At 35.6% G+C, this 22,657-nt stretch overlaps 1 protein-coding gene across 1 annotated transcript; it reads right to left on the bottom strand.

The window, feature by feature from the left end:
• Positions 1-15,999: 15,999 nt before the first annotated feature.
• On the bottom strand, positions 16,000-16,350 carry LOC118848713 (protein dpy-30 homolog). Its single transcript, XM_036757728.1, has one exon. The coding sequence runs from the start codon at positions 16,334-16,336 to the stop codon at positions 16,037-16,039; it is 300 nt and encodes a 99-aa protein (XP_036613623.1). The 5' UTR covers positions 16,337-16,350; the 3' UTR covers positions 16,000-16,036.
• Positions 16,351-22,657: the final 6,307 nt, after the last annotated feature.

Raw genomic sequence — 22,657 nt, 5'->3', positions numbered from 1 at the left:
ATTGCCATTTTAAACAATATTTTAAAATATCTACATTAAAGAATCACTTCAATAAAATGAATTTTTATGGTTTATCTAAAATTGGCCTCTTGGGCATCTTAGAATCCCTGGCTACATTTTTTGTTTAAGCACTATAGTATTTCCTGAACTGAAGCTTTGTGGAATTCTAAAAACGATACTTGTTTTTACTTGATAATTGTGTTGGTTGCTTTTGTAATAAAATTAAACCAAAAGATAATCAAATTAGAGTTGTTTTTTATCATTTAATCAAAAATAAATCATTGAATAATAATTATTATTAAGAAATTGCTACATTCCAAACACAAGGCTAGGCACTCTAGATACAAGGATAACAACAACAACAACAACAACAAAAAAGAAACAGCCCTTTCCCTCAAAGAGATTATATCATGTGCAGGACATATATGTGTACAAAGGCTAGCAGAATGAAGTCTATGACAGACCTAGCCAACCAGGAACAACATCAGATATTGGTCTGTGGCTGTCTATCCTCAAAGGACCAGCCTAGTTTAACTTTCAGAAGTTCAACATCATGATGGCTGAAGGGCACTCATTTTTGTATTGACAGCAATGCTAAAAGTTTTCCTGAAACAGAGAAGGGTTGCCATCTGTGTTGGCAGAGGGTTTGCCTAGGTGTACAAAATCATGCTTGCTAAAGAACAAAACTTATAGAAGTTTTAAGGTCAAGAGAAATATGTATTAAAAATGCATGATCTCCCCTGTTTTCCCTTCCTCTGATTGACCAGTTCCTCCCAGAATCTCAATTTATGGAAAGTGGCCAGGCCAACAATTTCACTCCTTCACTCTAGTCTGGGTTCTTTTTCTAACTCTGGATTTCTTTCTCTACTATACTCATCAGGAGTTGCTCAACTCCCACCCCCAATCTCCTCTCCTTTTACCTTCCTTTTGTGTTATCTACCCTCATTTGAATGTAAGCCCCTCAAGGGTAGGGACTGTTTTTCTTTTTTTGTTTAAATTATATTACCAGTACCTAGCCTATTTTTGGCACACTGTAACCACCTATAAAAATACACATTGACTTGTTTGTAAATGTAATGGAGAATTCCTATATGAGGCACAAATGGAAGAAGAATTCCCAGTAGATGGTGAGTTCCTCCAGGTGTTGATTTTATAATTATCTTGGCAGGAACCTCTATAGATTATCTATAAGAGACCATGAACAAGCGTCATACAAGATGAGAAAGCACAGACAGATGGGTTGTGATCTACTCTGACAGAGAGAACACCTACCACTATTAAATCCTATATTTATTGAAATTGCATTGATGACTTTTTATATTTAGAAAGGTAGGATGGAAACAATGAAGAGAAGGCAAAGTATAGTGAGATGAGCCCTTGATTTGGAGTCTGAATAGTTGGGTTGACATTCTATGTGAATTTGCCTGAATTCATCTTTTTGGCTCTCAGTTTTTTCATCATTTTAATGACAGGATTGGCCTAGTTCGTCTTTAAAATATTAGCAAGCTCTAAGGCCTATAACACTGATACCAGAATCAGAAATAGATGTGGAACAGCAGAAGTACTAGACTCGAATTGTCTTTGATATTTGTTATCTTTGTGAAATTGGAAAAATTTTTAACTTCTCTCTGGCTCAACCGTCAGTCAGACAATAAGCAGAGGGCAGTTCTTGCTACCAACTAACAACATTATATTTTCTAATAGTAAGATTTCCTTATTTTCAATACACAAAAGAGAAGGGAAATGGTATTGAACTGGCATCATGAACCAAACATGAGTAGTTTCATCTCTACCTAGCATGAGAGAAGTAATGTTTAAGCTAGCCTTATGCTACCTTGATTTCTGGTAATCTCATCAGATTAAACTAGCCCTTGTCAGAGTTATAGAGGGAATTATATAGTAGTACTAAGAAAGTGAAATTGTGAGTTAAAGTAAGATCTCAGGAAGTTTATGGACAACACTTGACTGTCACCATTTTGGGCTCTCCATTACTCCATCTTTCTATTGCTTTATAAGGCCCAAAGAGTTCATGGATTATAGCTATGTTTTTGTAGTCTACAATTGGGTCCTGCTATTCTTAGAAGATATAGAATCAATACAAGAAGTGATCTGAGCATTAATGTGTCCTGCAGATGTGGCTACAGGACCCTTTATATGATATAATGAGTAAGCCCCTGGACTTGTTAGGATAATCTGTATTTAAATTACAGAAACTTGCTAGCTATGACCCATCCAAGCATTAAACCACTCTTCTTTTTTTTGGGGGGGGGGAAGGGCAATTGGGGTTAAGTGACTTGCCCAAGGTCACACAGCTAGCTAATGTGTCAAGTGTCTGAGGTCTGATTTGAACTCAGGTCCTCCTGACTCCAGGGCCAGTGCTGTACTCACTGTACCACCTAGCTGCCCCACAATGTCCTCTTCTATAAAATGAAAGCACTGGACCAAATTATCTCTAAAGTCCCTTCCATCTCTAAATCTATGATACTATGAGGTGATTCAATGTCTTATCACTCAGGAAAATTTTTCAATGGCATGTGAAATCATGAAAATTTGATGGAGCCACTTCCTCCAATTCTTTTTAACTCAGGAATAGTCAATCTAGGGACAGCTATTCATTAACTTTTCCCTCTGAGATCTCTTTCCAACTGCTCTGTGTATATTCTTTCTGTACCTAACTATATGTCTTCCCCACTATTAGAATAGGAGCCTCTGGAGGATGGGGGCTGTTACTGTTTTGGGGCTTGTCTTTGGTTTTGTTTTCCTTTCTTTGTATCTCCAGCATTCATCACAACGTCTGGCACATTCATTTTCATGTGACTCCAATAGGAATAGGTCTTTGTTTATTTGTTTATTTTTCTTTTTGTTTGCTTATTTCCCCCATTCGCAAAAACAAACAAACAAAAAACTATAGCTACTTCCATTTCCTTTTGTCAGATTGGAATATGTGAGATCTCTGATTTGTCTTCTGGTAGTTTAGGTATCTCCTGTTTTTGAAGGCATTCCTCTATTTCTTTTGTGTTCTGGGTTTTATAAGCATATGACTGTAAATAGTAGATTTAGATACCTATTTTTATATATTCTAGTTTTGTTGTGATGTCAGTTTCTTTGCTATTTTGGTGATTACACATTCTGCCCTTTTATATTTAAATCAAATCCAAAAAAAGATTTTCAAGTTTGTTAGTATTTTAAAGAATAAACATATAGTTTTATCAATAAGATAATCTATTTTGGTTTCCAATCTATTTCCCAACCAATTTTCATTATCAACTTTTTGTAGTTTGAAGTTCTTTATTTAATAGATTTCTACATTTTTCTAAATGCACATTGCCTTTTTCATTCATTTCCATTTTTATTCTCTTAGCATGTATTTTTAGGGATAGATAATAGATTGATAGATAAGTAAATAGATGTAAATAGGTATGTATGCATATATTATATAATCATATGTACATGTTATACTATATGCATGTACAAACATAAATATATACACACATATTGTATATATGTAACATATGAATAAAATACATGTACATATTTATACATGTGTGTATATGTGTATATATTCCCCAAAGTGCTGCTTGAGATGCATCCCAGAAATTTTGTTATATTGTTTTATCATTATCATTTTCTTTCAAATAATTATTAATTGATTCTATGACTTGTTTTTTACCTGAACATTTTTGGGGATTTATTGTTAAACATCCTTTTGGGCTTGTGTCTTTTTTTGGTCCTGCATCAACTGACAAGGCAATTGCCTTGTTTATTTCTATTTCTATTGTTTATTTTTGTTTTTGTTTTGTCTCATAGCATGATCACATCTCCTTAAATTTTGACTTTAACCAATGCATAATAAATTTTCTTCCATCCCCTAAAGTTATTCTGTGTATGTCTTTGCATTTTAAGTGTTTTTCTTGTAAGCAACAGACTGGAATTTTTACCCTTACCTAATTTGTAACTATCTTTCTTTTACAAGATTGTTTAATCCACTAAAATTTGAAGACATGAAATTCAAGTTCATTTTTATTCATGTGTTTCTAATATTGCTTTTTGGAATCAATTAGGATTTTTCATTTCTTGACAGTATGTTTCTCAAGTTATTTTTCATCTTAATCTACATTAAGGCAAATGTATTGCCATAGACTATCTTCCTCTCACTCTGTTCCCTCTTATTTGTCACTCTCTTTAGTTTTAAAGTTTGAATATTGTTTTTTTCTCTTTTACCTTACTTAATTCTTCACTTCTCAGATAGCTTCCAGTTTCCCCTTCCACCTTCCATATTTGTTTATTAGTTGTTTTTTTAAGCACCTTTTTTTTTCCAAAAGTTGTTTCATATTCATTCTCTTCATTAATTCTCTTTCATTTCTTTTCTGTTTCAATACTTATTGAACACTTAATTGATTCCTTTTAAAATGTCTGTGTTCTTCATGCAATTAAAGATTCTATTTATAATTCCTTCTTTGAAACAATTTTTACATTATTCCTTTATGTTCTCTGCCCTTCTTTTTTTGTACCTCCATTTTAGAAGTAGAAAATATCTGCAGGAGATTTAGAGGATATATTTAGTGTCCCATGGTAGAAATTTCCCTGAATCCCTGCTCATGCAAACCATTTCTATCTTATACACCCATACTCCAATCATTCTCTTCCCATTTATCTTGAACTCTCCCTCTCTGGGACCATGTCATCCTTTCCTTTTCTGCATCAGCTGTTTCTAGGATATGCCATTCATCTTCTCCTGAGGCAGAATGATAACCATGGAGGCACAACACCCTCTGTGCGGTAGTGGTCTCACTGGGCCCTAAATGCCCTTCTATCATATCCATTGTCAATATATCTTCAGCCCATGGGAATGCTCTTCAGCAGATCCCCTCTCATTACTGAATCAAAGTTTTCCCTTTTCTTTCACTTTCTTTCAATAGCTAAATTTGCCACCCCACCCACTGTCCCATAGCCTTTCTTATTGGTGGATTATAAGACTTAATTCTTCATTGTGTACTATTGGCTTGATGATGATAAATCATGCATTACAATCTGTTTTGTATATCTCCCATCCCTTTCATTTACTCTCCTATCCTTTAATTCAGTTCCACCCCCCTCCAAAAAAAAGATTCACCTGCAAGAGTAAGATATGAGATCCACTATCAATAATACTACTTGGGCTCCCTTTTCATTCATATCTCTTGTTCGCTTTTAGAAATATCTTAATGTTTCCCCAATTTTTAATTTGTTATTCTTTTTAACCCCATGTATATCTTTCTCTTCTAGTTTATTTATTGTCCTTTTTCTATTACCCATGTAGGGTTTGGTTGCTGTATTTCTTGACTTTTCATATATTTCTTGCATGTTGGGTATTTGCAAAGCAAATAATCTTCTCAGGTCTGGTTTTCTTTGTAGGACTGTATCAAATGACTATTTTTTTATTAATAATATTTTTTCATTGATAATTAAGCTCACATTGGCAGACTATGTCACCTTGGGATGAATCTAGAACCTCTTTACTATTGAACAATTCCCATAGGTGGTTTCAGATAGATGTAGAAAACTCTTTTATGATTTGAACTCAATTTACATTATTTTTGAAATCTTTCTCCTAGTCATTTGAAGATTTTAAATATTTTTTGCCGTTGAAATCGTTTAATTTAATAAGTATGTTTTGTGGAGTTTGCCGGAGCCTTTCCCAAGTACCCTCTGTCCTTTAGTTCTTTGCCTGATCAGTGTGGCAACATGCTGCCATCCCTGGAAGGGTGTACTCCTACCTTCCTATATGCTCCTTCTGCATGAGGGTGAGTTAGTTAGCTATTTTTGGCCACAGTAAAGTAGGGAAAAAACAAAACAGAAGCATCAAGAGCTGAATATTTTTACCTTTTTTTCCTCATCCTTCACTATCATCACCCCATTCACCTACAGCAGTAGTTTTACTTTGTCTTTGATACACCATTTTCCGACACTTGAATAGACGTCAGAATCAGGCATCATTTTTTGGACTAGGTAATTCTCACATAAGGTCACTTCATGTAGGAATATAATTTGACAACTTTCTGAAACTTACAATTTCATGGAGTTGTGTAGAACTGAGAGGTGAAATGACCAGCCCAGGATCGTTTACATGCTGCTGCTGCTACCACCACCACCACTACTACTACTACTACTACCACCACTACTACTACCACTACCACTAATAATAATAACAATAACAGCAAGCATTAATTTAGCAGCGATTATGTGCCAGAAACTGTGTCAGGCACTTTGAAAATATATTTATTGTTTCTTTGCTTATGTTCACAACAATCCTGGGAAGTAGGTATTCTTATTAACCCTATTTTAAAGTTTAGGAAACTGAAACAGAAATTAAGTGATTTACCAAGGGTCACACAGCTACTAACTCTCTGAGACTAGATATTAATTCAGGTCCTCCTGACTCCAGGTTGAGCATTCTAGCCACTGCACTACGTATTTGCCTCTTAGACATTTAGGTATCAGGATATCTACTTATGTCCAAGTCTTCCCAGCTTTTACTACACCGCCTTTCTTATAGTGACAAAGCTTCACTATCAGCCTCAACTCATTCTGAATTTTAACATTTTTGACAACTATTCTTACAGGACTATGTCATACTTTTTGTATTCATATAACATTATCTGATCTTCTCAATTTGGGACCCCAAAAGATACAGTCAAATTTACCAAAATGTTTTCAATTTCAGAACAACATCAAATTGCACAGACTTCTAGAACAGATGTCATCAGATGGTTTGTGGCCAAATTCTGATGTGACATAGAGCAGATTTAAGTTAAATTGCTTTTTCAAAGCAAAATGTCTATAGGTCTAGAATCAATTAGAAAGGTTAAGCAAGAGATAAAGAATTTCCTTCATTATTACACTATGGATCATCAGAGTTAGTGGGTGTTGTCTTGACAGTACAACTAACTTTATGCTTCTCTCAGACTTCTAATAAGCATGTTCTGCTTGGTGAATATTTTGAAGACACAATAATGGCCTCGAATTGCATAATGATACATTTAAAATTGACCAAATGCAGTTTCTTGATCCAATAATAAAAACAAGTTTCATGCAGGTATACAAGTTGAAGCCAGGAGAGAAGGTTTTAAAAGACCACATAAATTTAGTGGTGTAAAGGCCTCTCAATGATTATCAATCCAGTGCTTAGTATAGTGTATGGCACATAGAAGGCAATAAATAAATGTTTATTGATTGATTGAGTTAGGGACTGATTGCTCAGTCAGGGTTCTTTGCCATCATCTGACTGTTTGTTTATTCATATACAAAGCAGCTATACAAGGTCTCAAAAATTTGCCTTGTATTCTGCCAATCCATATTTATTTAAGTTCACAGAATGAATTTGAAACAACTTAGTTATTAAGTGCATGCCATACCATGGCATTTTAATTGCTTGGAGTATGTATAGTCTTTTTATATTTTAAATATATTTATTTTCTCAATTACATGTTAAAAAATGAACATGCATTTTTAAAAATTTTGAGTTCCAAATTCCCTTTGTCCCTCCTACACCTTCCCCCTCCATAAGGAGGCAAGCAATTTGATATCAGTTATCCATGTAAAGTCATGTAAAACATAGTTCTATATTAGCCACATCACAAAAGTAAACAGAAAAAAAGCAAGAAAAATAAAGAAAGTAAGAAAAGTAAGCTTCAACCTGCATTCAGAGTTCATCAATCCTCTCTTTGGAGGTGGAAAGCATGTTTCATTAGGAGTCTTTTGGAATTGTCTTGTATGATTGTCTTGATCAGAATAGCTGTCTCACACTTGACCATCTGGTTCTGTTTACTTCATTTAGCAAGAGTTTATATAGTCTTCCCATAAGTCTTCCCTGGTTTTTCAGGAAAAAAAAAACATCCTGCTTATCATTTCTTATAACACAATAGTATTCCATTTTATTTGTATACCACAACTTGCTCATCTATTTCCCAACCGATGGACATAAACTTTTTTTCCAATTTTGCACCACAAAAAGTTACTATAATTATTTTCAAATAAAACAGGTCATTTTCCCTTTTCTCTGGTAACTTTGGGATACAAAACTAGTAATGGTGTTTTTGGGTCAAAAGGAATGCACAATTTTACGTGACTTTATAGGTCTTATAGGCATAGTTCCAAATTGTTCCCAAAAATGGTTGTACTAGTTCACAATTCCACCAATAGTGCATTTTACCCCAATTTTTCCACATCCCCTCCAACATTTGTCATTTTTCTTTTCTGTCATATTAACCAATATGATAGGTGTGAGGTGGCTCCTCACAGTTGTTTTAATTTGTATTTCTCTAATAAATAGTGATTTAGAACACTTTTTTGCACCTAACTATTGATAGATTTTATTTGGCTGAAATCTTCCTGGTCACATTCTTTGACCATTTGTCAAATGGAGAATGGTTCATATTCTTCTGAGTTTGATTCAATTCCCTATATATTTGAGAAATAAGATCCCTATCAAAGAAACTTGCTATAAATTTTTCCCCCAGTTTCCTGTTTTCTTTCTAATTTTGGCTGCATTAGTTATGTTTGTTATCAAAATTATTTATTTATTATTATTTTAATTATTTATTTATTTGTTTATTTATTTTAGTTTTTTTTGTGAACCTCTCTATCTCTTGTTTGGTAATAAGCTCTTTCCTTATTCAGAGATTTGACAGGTATATTTTTCTATGTTCCCATATTTTATTTATGATATCACCCTTTATGTCTAAAACGTATCTATTTTGACTGTATCTTGATATACGGTATGAGATGTTGGGCTATTTTTGCCAAATTGCTTTCCAGTTTTCCAATCAAAGAAAATGGAAAAAAGGAGGAGAAAGAAGGAGGAGGAGGAGAGAGGAGGAAGAAGAAGAGCGCCTGCTCTTTGTCTCTCTTTGTAGAGACACCATGCAGAACTCTTTGTTATTGTTGTTGTTTGTCCTTCATTCTCAAAGACCAATGGCATTGAGTGATATCTTGACTTGCACCTGAATTAGATTAAAGCAAGACAGAGCTGTGTAGTTTTTCAACCTTACTCTGTACTTCAGAGTCATTGTAGTTCAGTGGCAAGACAAAAGTCAAAATGACAGGTGATGACTGTTTCAACAGTCCGGCTAGCAGCTGTTTTGAGGGTGAAAGCCCAACAACGAGAATGCTACCAGCAAGCTGCAAAAGCATAGGTTCTTTTGATCTGCTTTAAGGAAAGCAATGTTTAAGGGGTTGACAAGCTTACTTTAATTCAGCATACAAATATCATTCACTCAGTTCAGTGGAAGAAACCAGCACACTGAACTTCAGAGCAAATTACAAACTAAGTACAAACATCGACAGACAGACCTTGTCTGATTCAAATCCCAATACATAGTTACCAGAGTTTAACAAAGTCTCAGCATCCAGGTTACAAGCTGGAGGGTTGCTTAGCTGCAGCTGCCTGGAGTGTCTGCATCAGCACTATCACGAGTGAGAGCTCCCGCCCCCCCCCCCCCATGGCTCTGTCCTCTCTTCTTATAGGGCTTCAGATGCCATCAAACGTCATCTGAATGACCAGAACTTAGGCTGCTATGATTGGCTCTTGAGTTAGCCCCTCCCCTTAGGACCCTGGGATGTTCACATCCACATAGGTTAGGTTAACACCTAATAGGGGTTAGAGCCTAGAGCTTAGCACTTAGTAAGACTCAAGACAGGCATGGCTCTGGAGTTAGCACCTCCCCTTAGCCAGCCCCATCTTGGGCCCCACCTCAGTCACCAATCCACACCCACATAAGTTCCACACCTAATAGGGTTTTGGGCCTGGGGCTTAGCACCTAGTAAGGCTCAATGAAATACACTGAATTACTCAAAGGAAACAAAGGCCAACTAAGTGCTAAGAGCCCATTTTGCTTACCAACACAATGACCTGGAATATAATAAGTTTGGGTGCTGTATTTTGTCAAATGCATATTCTGCATCTATTGATAAAATCATATGATTTGTTGTTTTGTTATAGTTATAGTCAGTTTTTCTGATAGCTTTCCAAATATTAAACCAGTGCAGCATTCCTGGTATAAGTCCCACCTGCTCATAGTGTCAGATCTTTGGATATATTGCTGGGATATCCTTGCTAGTACTTCATTTAAAATGTTTGCATCTATATTCACTAAAAGTCAGCTAGGTGACACAGTGGATAGAGTGCTGGGCCTTAAGTCAGGAAGACTTATCTTCCCTAGTTCAAATCCAGCTTAAGAAACTTAACTGCGTAATGCTGGGCAAGTCACTTAATCACATTTATGTCAGTTCCTCATCAGTAAAATCAACTGGGAAAAAATAGCAAACCACCACAGTATCTTTGCAAAGAAAACCCTAAATGAAGACATGAAGAGTTGAACAGAACTGAAACAATTCAACAACAAAAACAACATATTAATTTTTAAAAATTGGTCTAGAGTTCCCATTCCTTATTTTGGTTTTCCCTGGTTTAGGTATCAAAACCATATTTGTTTTAGAAACAGAATTTGATAGGATTCCTTCTTTATGTATTTTTTCAGAGAGTTCATATAGTATTGTGATTAACTGTTTCTTAAATGTTTTGGTAGAATTTACTTCTAAATCCATCAGGTCCTAATCTTGAATTTCTTTTTCTAAGATGTGTTTTTTCTTCTGTTAATCTGGGCAATTTATATTTTTGTGAATATTCATTAATTAAACTTAGACTGTCAATTTTAATGCCACATATATGAGCAACACAACTCTTTATATTTAATTTAATTTTTATTTAGTGGTTATTCAACCTTTTCATTTTTGATACTAGGAATTTGGTTTGTGTCTTTCTTTTTAAAGTCAAATTAACCAGTGTTTTTTTTTTTCCAAAAAGCAAGCTCCTTGTTTTATTAGTTCGATTTTTTAGCTTTCAATTTTATTAAGCTCCCCTTTGATTTTCAGAGTTTTTATTTTAGTGTTTGGTGATTTCTAATTTGTCATTTTTTATTATTCATTTATCTGACCTTTCCCTCTTTTGTTGATGCATGTATTATATATATATATATATATATATATATATATATATATATATATATATATATATATATATATATATATATATATAATAGATATAAATTTTGCCCTAAGTACTGTTTTAACTGCATTCCACAAATTTGGAGTGTTTTCTCATTGTTGTTACTTTAATTGAAATTGTTGATTCTGTTGTTTTTTGTTCTTTGATCCACTCATTCCTTAGGTTTTGATTATTTTCCAGTTATCATTATTATTTTTTTTGGTGAGGCAATGGGGTTAAGTGACTTGCCCAGGTTCATACAGGTAGTATGTGTCAAGTGTCTGAGGCCAGATTTAAACTCAGGTCCTCCTGACTCTAGGGCCAGTGCTCTGTCCACTCTGCCACCCAGCTAGCCCCTCAATTCAATTCAATAAGAATTTATCAAGGGCAATGTTCAAGGGAAAGTGCCCCCAAATTAATTTTTAATTAATGCTTTCACAGCCCTTGATTGAATATATTTTATTGCATTATTGTCTTAAAAGAGGGCATTTAATATTTCTGCTTTTTTGCACTTGGTTATGAGGTTTTTACACCCTAATACAAGGTCAATTTTTGCTACCACTGCCTTTTTTTTAACTTCAACTGAAGCCTAATAGATTCTGTTCCAGCCCCTTATTTTAATTCTTTGTGTGTGTTTCTGTTTCAAATGTGTTTCTTGTAAAAATATATTGTTGGATTCTAGTTTCTAATCCATTTTACTATCTTCTATTTTATCAATGAGTTCATCACATTCATATTCACAGGTATGATTACTATTTATTTCCCTCCATCTTTTTTTCTTCTATTTATATTTCTCTTTTTATCCTGTCATTCCTTTAAAGTCTGCTTTGCTTCTGACCCCTGATTTCTTTCAATTGCCAGTTGATTAGGTTTGTATATTTTCCTTCTGTGAACTAATTTAGATGAGAGTGAGGTTCAAGCATTGCCTGCCCTTCCCCGCCACCCACCTATTTTAACCACCATTATAAAAACTTTACCTTGTACACCTCTTTTATGTGAGATAATTTCCCCCATTCTTCCTCTCCCTTTCCCCTTTTCCCAGGGCATCCCTATTTCTCACCTATCCATTTTTTTACATCATCCCAAAATAATTGACTCTAGTCTGTGCCCTCTTTCTATGTAGAATCCTTCTAACTGTTCTAATAATTACACACTTTTAGAATATAAATGTATCATCTTCCCATCTAGAAGCGCAAACAGATTAACCTTACTGAGTCCCTTATGGTTTCTCTGTCATGTTTGCCTTTTTATGCTTCTCTTTAATCTTGTATTTGAAAGTCAGATTTTCTATTCAACTCTAATCTTTTCATCAGAAATGCTTGAAAGACCTCTATTTTATTAATATCCCTTTTTCCCTTGAAGGATTATACTCAGTTTTACAAAGTAGGTTATTTGGGGTTGTAATTCCAGCTCTTTTGCCTCCTGGATTATCATATTCCAAACCCTCCACTCTTTTAATATAGAAATTGCTAAATCTTGTGCAATCCTAACTGTGGATCTATGGTACTTGGACAGCTTCTTTCTGGCTGCTTGATGTATTTTCTCTTTGTCCTGGGAACTCTTGAATTTGAGTATGATATTCCTTGGGAATTTCATTTCAGAATCTCTTTCAGGAGACAATTCATGGACTCTTTCTTTTTCTATTTTACCTTATGGATCTAAGATATTGGGGCAGTTTTCCTTGATAATTTCTTGAAGTAATGATGTCTACCTTCTTTTTTTTTATCCTGGCTTTCAGATAATCCAACAATTCTTAAATTATTTCTCCTTGATCTATTTTCCAGGAAAGTTGTTTTTTTTTCCAATGAGATTTCACATTTTCTTTTAATTTTTTTCATTCTTTTGATTTTTATATTTTGATAGCTTAAACATTCAATAGCTTCTACTTGCTCAAAACTAATATTTAAGGAATAATTTTCTTTAGGTAGCTTTTGAATCTTTTTTTCCATTTGGACAATTCTTCTTTTTAAGGTGTTATTTTCATCAGTTTTTAATATACTACTTTGACAAAGCTGTTAATTTTCTTTTTGTAATTTTCTTCTTTTGCATTCATTTAACTGATTCTTATACCTTTGTTATTTGATTTTTTTTAAAGATAAAGCTTTAAAAAGCTTTTCTTTAAAGGCAGGCTAATACTTTTAAAAGTAATAAGATATGATGCTATTTATTGAGATGTGGCCAATATAAAAAAACAACTGTCTTTTATTCTTATAAAATATTTCCATATTACTCCTTTTTTACAAGAAGACTATATTTGATTTTTAAAATAGTTTTTTCAGCTTTTCTAGGAATTTGTTGGGCATGTGTCCAATTCACTTTTTTTTTCCTTTTAGTCTTTTCTTACAGTTATTTTGATTTCATTGGCTTCTTGTGTCTTTTGTCTTGGCCTTCCCTGTCACCATAGCAGCTTTTACAGTCATTTTTTTGCTCATTTTCCAATCCTAATTTTGAATCTTTATGTGAATGTTCTCACATGTAGGGTGGATGGGAGGGGCACTGTCTCACACTTCGGGATTTTTTACACTGCTGTTTTCAGAGCTAGTTCTGGGGGTTTGATGCTTCCAAAGTAGTGTGATCTAGGGAGAGGTATGGTCATTGCTCTCTTGGTCTCCTCTCTGGTGTTTACTGAGGAATGGCCTCTGATCTCCTGTGATTGCTATCAATACTGCTCCTCAGCGTCTCTCCTCCCTTGTGAGCAGAAATAGCACTGTTCCTCAGGGTCCCTGATTGCTTGGAACCAGAAGTTTTTCTGCCTCTCAAGGCTTCCACTCCCTCTTAACTAAAAATGTTCCTCCCTACCCTTGAACAATGATTCAGAAGTGTGTATAGGCAGTGGAGTTGCCAAACAGTATTTGGCTCTGCACCCAGTACTAATACAGGGATCCTCTGTAATCTCTTTCTGATCATTTTCCATGTCCCCTTGCCATGTCTGGCTTCAGAGCTCCTGAAGGTGCTGCTGCTTCTGTCACCACCACATAGTCCAAGCACCGGTGGGTCATCCATGTGAGGTCTGAGCCAGCCTCAATACCCATGTTATGGATCTCTCTTTCCAACCTCTCATGTTATCTTAGTCTGGGAGAATATCTCTCTATGATCATTAATTTTTGGCTCTGCCACTCCAAAATTCAATCTGAGGTATTATTTTAAAAGTGGTTGGAGAAGAATGTTGTTAAAGCTTAGGTGAGTGCTTTCTCTACTCTGCCATCTTAATGCTGCCCCTGGATGTCTGGAATGTATAATTTTGAGAGAAAGATGTGAGAATCAGTAAATGATGCCCATGACCCTGAGTTAGTTAGATGGTTTTTGTCAATAAATACTCTACTCTCATTCAATGGAAGAAAGGATGGGAGTGACATTTTGTGGGACAAGAGTGTTAATTCAGTCACATAAAGTTTAAGTCATTCGCCCAAGGTTACAAATATAGGGGGCAGAGCTGAGATTTCTTGACTCCAAACTGAATATTCTTTCTACTACACTACCTCCACAAAAGTGTGGAAAAGTGTCTAATAGGTAATAATTCAGGAAGCTTGCAATGATTCAACTCTTCTGATCTGGAGTCTTCCTTCATAATCTGCCTTAGTGCTGCTGTAGATGCCTCAAATTAGGGAGAGGATCAAAGAGATCATGTGCCATGCCAGCATTTCTGTGAGTGTCTTGTATAGTCCACAGCTGGATCAGGTACCTCTCAGGAACAAGTCTATAATGTACAATACAGAAAAGATTTAAGTAATTATGAAAAGGCATAGCCTATGAATTTGCCCATGGAGCTCTTTATTGTGATCCTTCACAGTTGAGCTCAATTGTCTGTCACTGAAGATTATTGAGTATTAAAAATCTTTGTAACAGTAATACCACAACAGTAAAGGGAAGTCCCCATAGAATAAATTTATTCCCCCAAATAGAATTATTATTGTCTGATTTATATAGCCATTTCTACCACTTAGCTCATCCTATTATTGGAAACAGATTCCCTATAATGTCACCTCTATTATTTAAAGAAGCACATGAACAGATAAATATAATATTTGAGCAAAAAGATGAACATGCATCCACACTTAGAATTCAATGTAATCAATAAAGGAGAAGGCATTATTGTATAGTGGAGAGAGCTGACTCAAGAGCTAGTGAGATGTGGGGTCACATCCTGGCTTTGCTACATCTTGGTTGTGCAAACCTGGGCAAGTCATCTAACTTCTTAGCACCCCCAAGTGACTTTCTAAGCCTCCAATTTAGATAGATAGATAGACAGATAGATAGACAGAGATAGAAGATGGGTAGACAAATGGAAAGATAGCTCAAATATATACATATATGTATATGTATAAAGATATATGTGTGTGTATACATGGTCAAATAGGTATTAGTATTCAATAGCCACCTATCTGACTAGATAGATAGATGAGAGAAAAGAGTAGGAGGGAGGGAGGCATTGAGGGTTAGAGGGAATGGGAGAGTGAGAGTGAGTGTGTGTGTTTGCGTGTGTACATGTGTGTGTATGTGAGAGAGAGAGAACATATTTATTAAATGACATGTTCTAATGAGTATGCTAAGCAGTGGAGATAAAAACTCAAGCAAGCAAAATAGTTACTGACTTCAAGTTGGTGAATGTACTTTTAATATAGGGAGACAATACATAAAAGATACCTAAAAGTGACAGTGGGGAGGGGTGGCATCATATGAAGACAGAAATGGATTTTGTAACCCTTATTGTAGGCGTGATAAAGCTGATGTGCTTTTTTTTTAATAATCAAATTTTTAGCAATTTAATCTGAAGGTTGATTTTAAGACAATGGGAAAAAATAAAAACAAAGAATATGCTCATTAAATAAGTATGTTTATTAAATAAGAATAAGGGGAATATGTTCCCTTCTGGAGTTACTGAAACAAGATCTGTGGTCCTGAAGATTCATATACTTTCAAAAGAAAAAGAAAAAGGAATCATGGCAATATGAACTATCTCTTAATCATAAGTATCTATAGTAACAACCAAATTATTTTATTCTTTTCCCGAAATTAGTTTCGATCCTCAAATTGTGACTTGTTTTTTAAAAGATACGATGCTAGAAATTCAATGGGATTTGGAGGTCTTTCTTTTGCAAGCACAGCAAGTCCCTGTGATAAAATAGGTACAACAGTCTGATCCAAGTAGGCACGAATTGGCAATGATTGAAGGTCCACCTTCTGTTTTGATGACTTTTCTGCATTAATCTTCTCATTTTCCACTATTCGCTCGACGTTTTCAGTGAGGCCATACTCGGAGTGAGGATTTTCTGAAACTGGCTTCTGTCCCTCCAGCAGCTGTTCTGGCTCCATGACGCGGGCCCTGCAAGTGGCCGGCTCCTCGGGACGCGAGTCTGAGGAAACAAGGAGAGCCCCGCGTCAGTTACCATCGGAGAGCGGGAAAGAAGGAGGGGCTGGGACAGGAGGGAAGGGACGGAACCGGGCGCCAGGACCGGTCCGGGGCCGGGACCCGCCCCCGCAGCCCCGACCGGAGCCCCGGGACGGCCCGCGGAGTTGGCCAGGGGAACGCGGGGCCGCCCGCCTGCCCGGAGCGGCGCGGGAGGCAGCGCACAGCCCCGGGCCCCGGCTACAGAAAGAGCTGATGTGCTTTTATAGAAAGATTTCCTTAAGAATAAGGAATTTAATAACAGAACTTTTAAAAGTGCCAAAACTTTTTATAAAACTTATTGCGATCTATTTGTTGATATGCCACAATATTACACTGTTACATGACAAGTATAAAATTTATGAATGAGTATGATTAGTATTACTTCTGCACATCCAAAGCAATTGAGTGTGATAGATGGAAAGCTGACATCAAAGCTAGGAAAATCTGGTTTGAATTCCTGAATATGACACAAATTGATTGTGGGACCCAATGCATGATACTCAAGCTCTAAATGATCTTGTCCATTCTCTGACAATAGTACTTGCCAGAACGTGCCAACCTTCATTGGCACATGGCTTTCTCTCACTAGGAATTTCTCTAGACCAATGAAATCACAGGTACAGGCCCTTTCCCTATTCTTTTACAGAGTTCAACCCTAGGGACATTGGATGGAGTCACAAATTGGGAAAACTTTCTTACTTCATTTAGTCGTCCCCATGTCTGAAGCATAAACTTCCTCTATAATATCTTTTAATCTCAGTTTGTAACCTAAATTCTTAAAGACCTATAGTGATAGGGGATTCACTATACAATGATATAGGCCATCCAAGTTTTGGGAGAACTCCAGTAGTTTGGAATTATATTATATCCAAATCTGTCTTCTCTAATTGCACATATTAAGCCCCACTTCCCATCTCTGGAGTCAAGCAGAATAAATATGATAACTCTTCACATAACAGTCCTTAAGATATTTAAATATGGCATTCATGCCTCCCAGTATGCTCCTATTGCCTAAGCTCGATAAATCCTCAGATGATCCTTGAATGAAATAATTTTGACTCCCATTATAAACCTTGTCATTCTTCTCTGAATGTGTCCTATTTTGTTAGTGTCAGTAAAAGTATATCGTTTAGAAGTGATCACAATATTCCATGAGTAATCCGACCATTTTATTGATTGTGGAGTCTGATACACATGCAGGCTAATATCATACTTTTTAAAAAAAACTCTTTTTAAGACCAAATTTTTCTAATATGGTTTTTGAAGACAACTATTTCGTCCATAACATTTTCATTTTACTCTTTCTAAAAATCTTTTCCTTTAATAGAAGCAACTAGGTGATACAGTGGATAAAGCAATTGGCTCGAAAGTAAGAAGACCTGAATTTAAATCCAGCCATAGACTGGATCCAGCTGTGTCACTCAGGACAAGTCACTTAGCCTCTGTCTGCTCCTCAAGATTAAAATGGGATAATAATAGCACCAGAACACCAGGGTTGTTGTAGAAAAAAATGATATAATATTTGTAAAGCACATGTGTTCCAGGAACATAATTGGCACTTAATAAATGCTTGTTTCTTTCTTTTATCAAATGAAACATAAAAGATGTATCTAATAGTCATGGATTTATGCTATGGCTAAAACACATAGGGGACAGCTAGATGGTTCAATGCATAGGTTACTAGGCCTGGAGTTGGGAAGATCTAAGTTCAAATCCAGCCTCAGATATTTACTAGCTGGACAAGTCACTTAACCTTTGCTTACCTTAATCCACTGAAGAAGTAAATGGCAAACTACTCTAGTATCTTTGCAAAAAAAAAAAACAAAAAAAAACTCTATGAACAGTATGGTCCACCGGGTCACAAAAAGTTGGACACAACTGAACAATCAAACAACAAAACACATTCACAACTATGTAGTAATTCCCTGAAATATTTGCATGTCCAAGGTTTTATCTGTGGAATGAAAGGCTTGGTCCTAAATTCAAGTGATTTCAGGAGGTAGTTGCGTCTATTTTTATGGAAAGGAACAGGAGGACTCTCTCCTTGATCTCAGAATCATGTTGTTCTTACAGCTGTTGCTTAAGATAAACTTGATTTAGTTACTTTAGAATATATGAATGCTGGCTTGGTTAGAAGAGTACATAGCATACATGATCCCATCCTTTCTTTTCCCTTTTTCTCCACAAAAATTTCCCTTCTAACTTCTTGTCCCCTAAAAATCTAGCTAGCTGTCATGAATCCAAAATCTATTCTCCTGGTACTTTTCCTTTCCATTTGTCCACTGTCCTGAATCTAGTTAGCTATAAAACTTTGGGCCTAGAATCACTAAGACCTGAGTTCAAATCCAGCCTCAAACACTTACTAGCTTGTGACCCTGGGCAAATCACTTAACCAGTTGCCTTAATCCACAGAAGAAGGAAAGGGCAAACCACTCCAGTATCTTTGCTAAGAAAATCTGATGAACTCTATGGTCCACACAGTCACAAAGAGTCACACACAACTGAATGACTGAACAACAACAATCCTGAAATTCCCCCTCACCCTATGTAATGGCAAGCACACTGGCACATACAGGACGGCTGCTAGTGCAGGTTCTTTTATCTGCTTTACTAAGGAAAGAAACTTTAAAGGGATCAATGATCTTCTTTAATTGCATAATATACAAACAGAGAAAATACAGAGCCAAGAAATAAAGACCAGGAGACAAGGTTCTACTGCCTGGATCAAAACAATATTGCTATATACTTTACATCCACCACTGAATCAAGAGAGCCTTTACCTCTGAGCAGTCAGGAACCTCTGAACATGCAGCCGTTCAGAGTCTTGACCAGGGAATAACAAGATGCTTATTGTAAGCAAGCCCTGAAGCAAAAGCTCATCTCTCAGAATATATACTCTTTCAGCTAATAGGCTCTGAGCCAGAACCCATCTGAATCAGTGCTTAATTAGAAATTAGCAAAAGTTGTGCAAGCCTCCCTCCAAGGAATCAAGTTTCCCTTAATAGGTTCCACATGAGTCCTATTGCTGGGTGGGGAAGATCTTATTCCCCATCAACCTTATAGGATACCACACTTCTCTCCTGAGAGTTCAAACCTCATTTCCAAGAGTTTTTTCCCATCCTTAATCAGTCCAGCTTTTAGGAACAACCAGAAATGTGTCAGAACATAGCTAAATAAAGATCTTTTATGTTGCATGTGTGTGTGTGTGCGAGAGAGAGAGAGAGAGAGAGAGAGAGAGAGAGAGAGAGAGAGAGAGAGACTGACTGGAAGGAGACATAGACAAATAATGGGATAATTGGAACACACAGACCTCAGACGTAGAGATGATCAAAACCATAGTGATTGGGGCAGGGGAAATATATGCATCTGAGAGTTCAGTATGACCAATAAATCTTGGTTTCTATGAACTTAATTCACATATTAACCCACATATTAGCAAACATCTTTGTAATTAAGTATATTTCACTTTTCAATTATATTTTCAAATATATATATATATATACATATATTATGTATTTAACATACATTTGTGTATTCCCAGGTTCATTAATATGGGCATAATATTGCTTGAGATGATGTAATTTCTATGTAGATTGTTTATTTCTTTACCTCAATTTAAATTTATTATGTATTTTTTTAAAAAATTACTTTTCTTTATTTTTAAAAAATGACAAGACATTGTATTTCTGTGATATTTACATTGCACTAAAGTATAAAATTCATCAATATGATGCTCTTTTTTCATTCAAAAGGTGAAGATTAATTTCCCAAAGATAGTTTTAAGATTGATATTTAAAACTAGTATCAAAATAGGTTAAAAAATATCCTATTTTCTAGGATAGGAAATGTTGACTGATCTTAATAATGGAAGATAGTAATAGTCAAAGGATGTTTCTTCCAACTGACATTGAAACAATGAAAATGAACATAGAGAAGTACTGAAAGATATATGAATTGATAAAAAGTGAAGTACATAGAACTAGGAAAACAATATACAATATTACAAGGAAAATAGTCCAACAAAACGACAAAAACTAACAACAATAGATTATATACAATCATAATGACTAAGCTTGTTTCTGAAGAAAAAAGATGGGAAAAAACATCTTGTCCCTTCTTTGCAAAGGTGTGAGACTATGGATATAGAACATTTCATGAAATGTCAGACACAGTTGTGTTGGCTCACTTTGTATAAATGTTTATTCTGATTATTCTTTTTTTGTCATTAAAACCAATGTTTACATAGATAAAGAACAGGGGATTTATTTGGAAATTAAAGTGATATGAAAAGCAAAAGATTTTTATAATTAAGCAAATTAAAGGAATATTCTCTCATGAGAAATTAAGAAGACTGTTTTGTAAATGAAAACAATGCTAAAGATTCTATGAACTCAGGATTATTTGCAAAGAACCAACTTAGTTCTAGAGAACAGGGGGTATAACCTAGCTCTTCTCTTCTCTTGGTAGAATGGTGAGTGCACTATGCAGCATACATTTTCATATTGCTGTATTAGTTGCTGTATTGGTTGTCTTGCTGAATTCTTTTGATTTTTCACAAACGAATTTCTTTTTGAGGGGAAGAGCATATCCTAAAATGACTGTGATCCTAAAAACAACAATGAGAGGAGAGACAGAGAGGGAGGGAGAGGGAGAGAGGGAGAGAGAGTTGATAAACAACCAGGAAAAAAAACAGACATCTCTTCTTAGGAGACTCCTCTTCAAGGAGGTGGGGAGAAAGAAAGAAGATAAAAGTTACAATGTTATAGCATGGCCAAACAAATGCTTCTGTTTCCTTGTTAAAAAAACAAAACAAAACAAAACAAAAAGAGAACAGAAATTTCAGCTAAACATAAGCAATTTAAGAAAACAATTTCCGGGAATTTGGTAATAGTAAGGGGCCATCAATGAGCTTCTTTTAATGGTCCTGAAGTCTTCTGTTGCTATTTTGCCAAGCAACTGTCCAGGTGCCCCTTTGGAGGAGAACTGGAGAAAACAACATGTCTACAAGCTTTCAATAAAATGGAGGATGTATGTGTCAGCTAGAGCTGCCATTTGAGGCACTGGCACCTTTGATCATCAATTTACTTTAGCTTTGCCCCTGACTCACAAGAATGCTAAAGACTCAAGGTACTCTTTGTTGTCTTGTGGGGATTCGGACACAGATAGATGATATAGTTTAGTAATCAAATTGGATTTGTCTTACAACAGGAAGCTAACACAATTATGGAAACAAGGCACATATACCAAAAGAAGCAGGGCTCTTGTCAAAACACAGAGTCTGACTTTTAGGAGCTAGAGAGTGAGTCTATATCCATAATGGGTTGATATCTACAAAGTTACAGAGTAGACCCACAGCCTAAAACCACACCCACAGGCATACACTCATACACACACACACTCACAGGAGCGTGGGCATGCACACATACACACGCATGCACACACGCACACACATGCACACACACACATACCTTTTTAAAATAGGAAATTAAACTACGACAGAATGTCACAAGTTGATAATATTCACATTCCAAAATTCTTCTCAAATGTGGGGAGAACCTTGTTCTGGATGCCTACCAAATATTATGATCATTCCCAACATAGTGAACAATTTTAATTTGAATTACCCTTTTAAGGAAGACCCAAATGTTAGCTTATTCACTTCCAGATTTTTAAAATTAATTTCCTGAGAGTAGTGAGAGTTAGTTTCTACAAAAAAATTCTGAATTATCCTCTATCTCTCATCTGAAAAACTTTTCTCCAAAGACACGACTGATGCCCTCATTGCCAAATTCAGTGGTCATTTCTAAGTTCTCATGTCTTTCTTCAATAAAAATCAGGATAGAGATTCTAAGCTCACTTGATATAGTTGACAACTTTTTTTGGTTCTAGCTTCTCCCCTGCCTCCTATGACACTGCAGAACACCACCTTCTCATTTCTCTTACCTCTTCTTTTTAGTTTCTTTCATCGGCTCCTATTCTTTAGCCCATGATTAACGAATACACTTCAAAAAGTTCCACCCTTTATTAATTTTTTTGTTCTCCCTATATTCTTTCATTGGCCCTCTAATCAACTCCCACAGAATCAACAAGCATTTTTATGCTGATGATTCTTGAATCCACTAACTAGCTTCCCTGTTTTGTTTTGTTTTGTTTTATCTCAAGCTGTGAATCTGGATTTCTAACTGCATATTTTATACTTTTACCAACATAGGCTACTAACTCTAACGATGACAAAAAGAATAAGT

The sequence above is a fragment of the Trichosurus vulpecula genome, chromosome 4 (genome assembly GCF_011100635.1).
Source record: "Trichosurus vulpecula isolate mTriVul1 chromosome 4, mTriVul1.pri, whole genome shotgun sequence".
Taxonomy (NCBI): domain Eukaryota; kingdom Metazoa; phylum Chordata; class Mammalia; order Diprotodontia; family Phalangeridae; genus Trichosurus; species Trichosurus vulpecula.
Note: the sequence above shows the minus strand (reverse complement) of the source record. Positions and strands in the feature narration are given on the sequence as shown.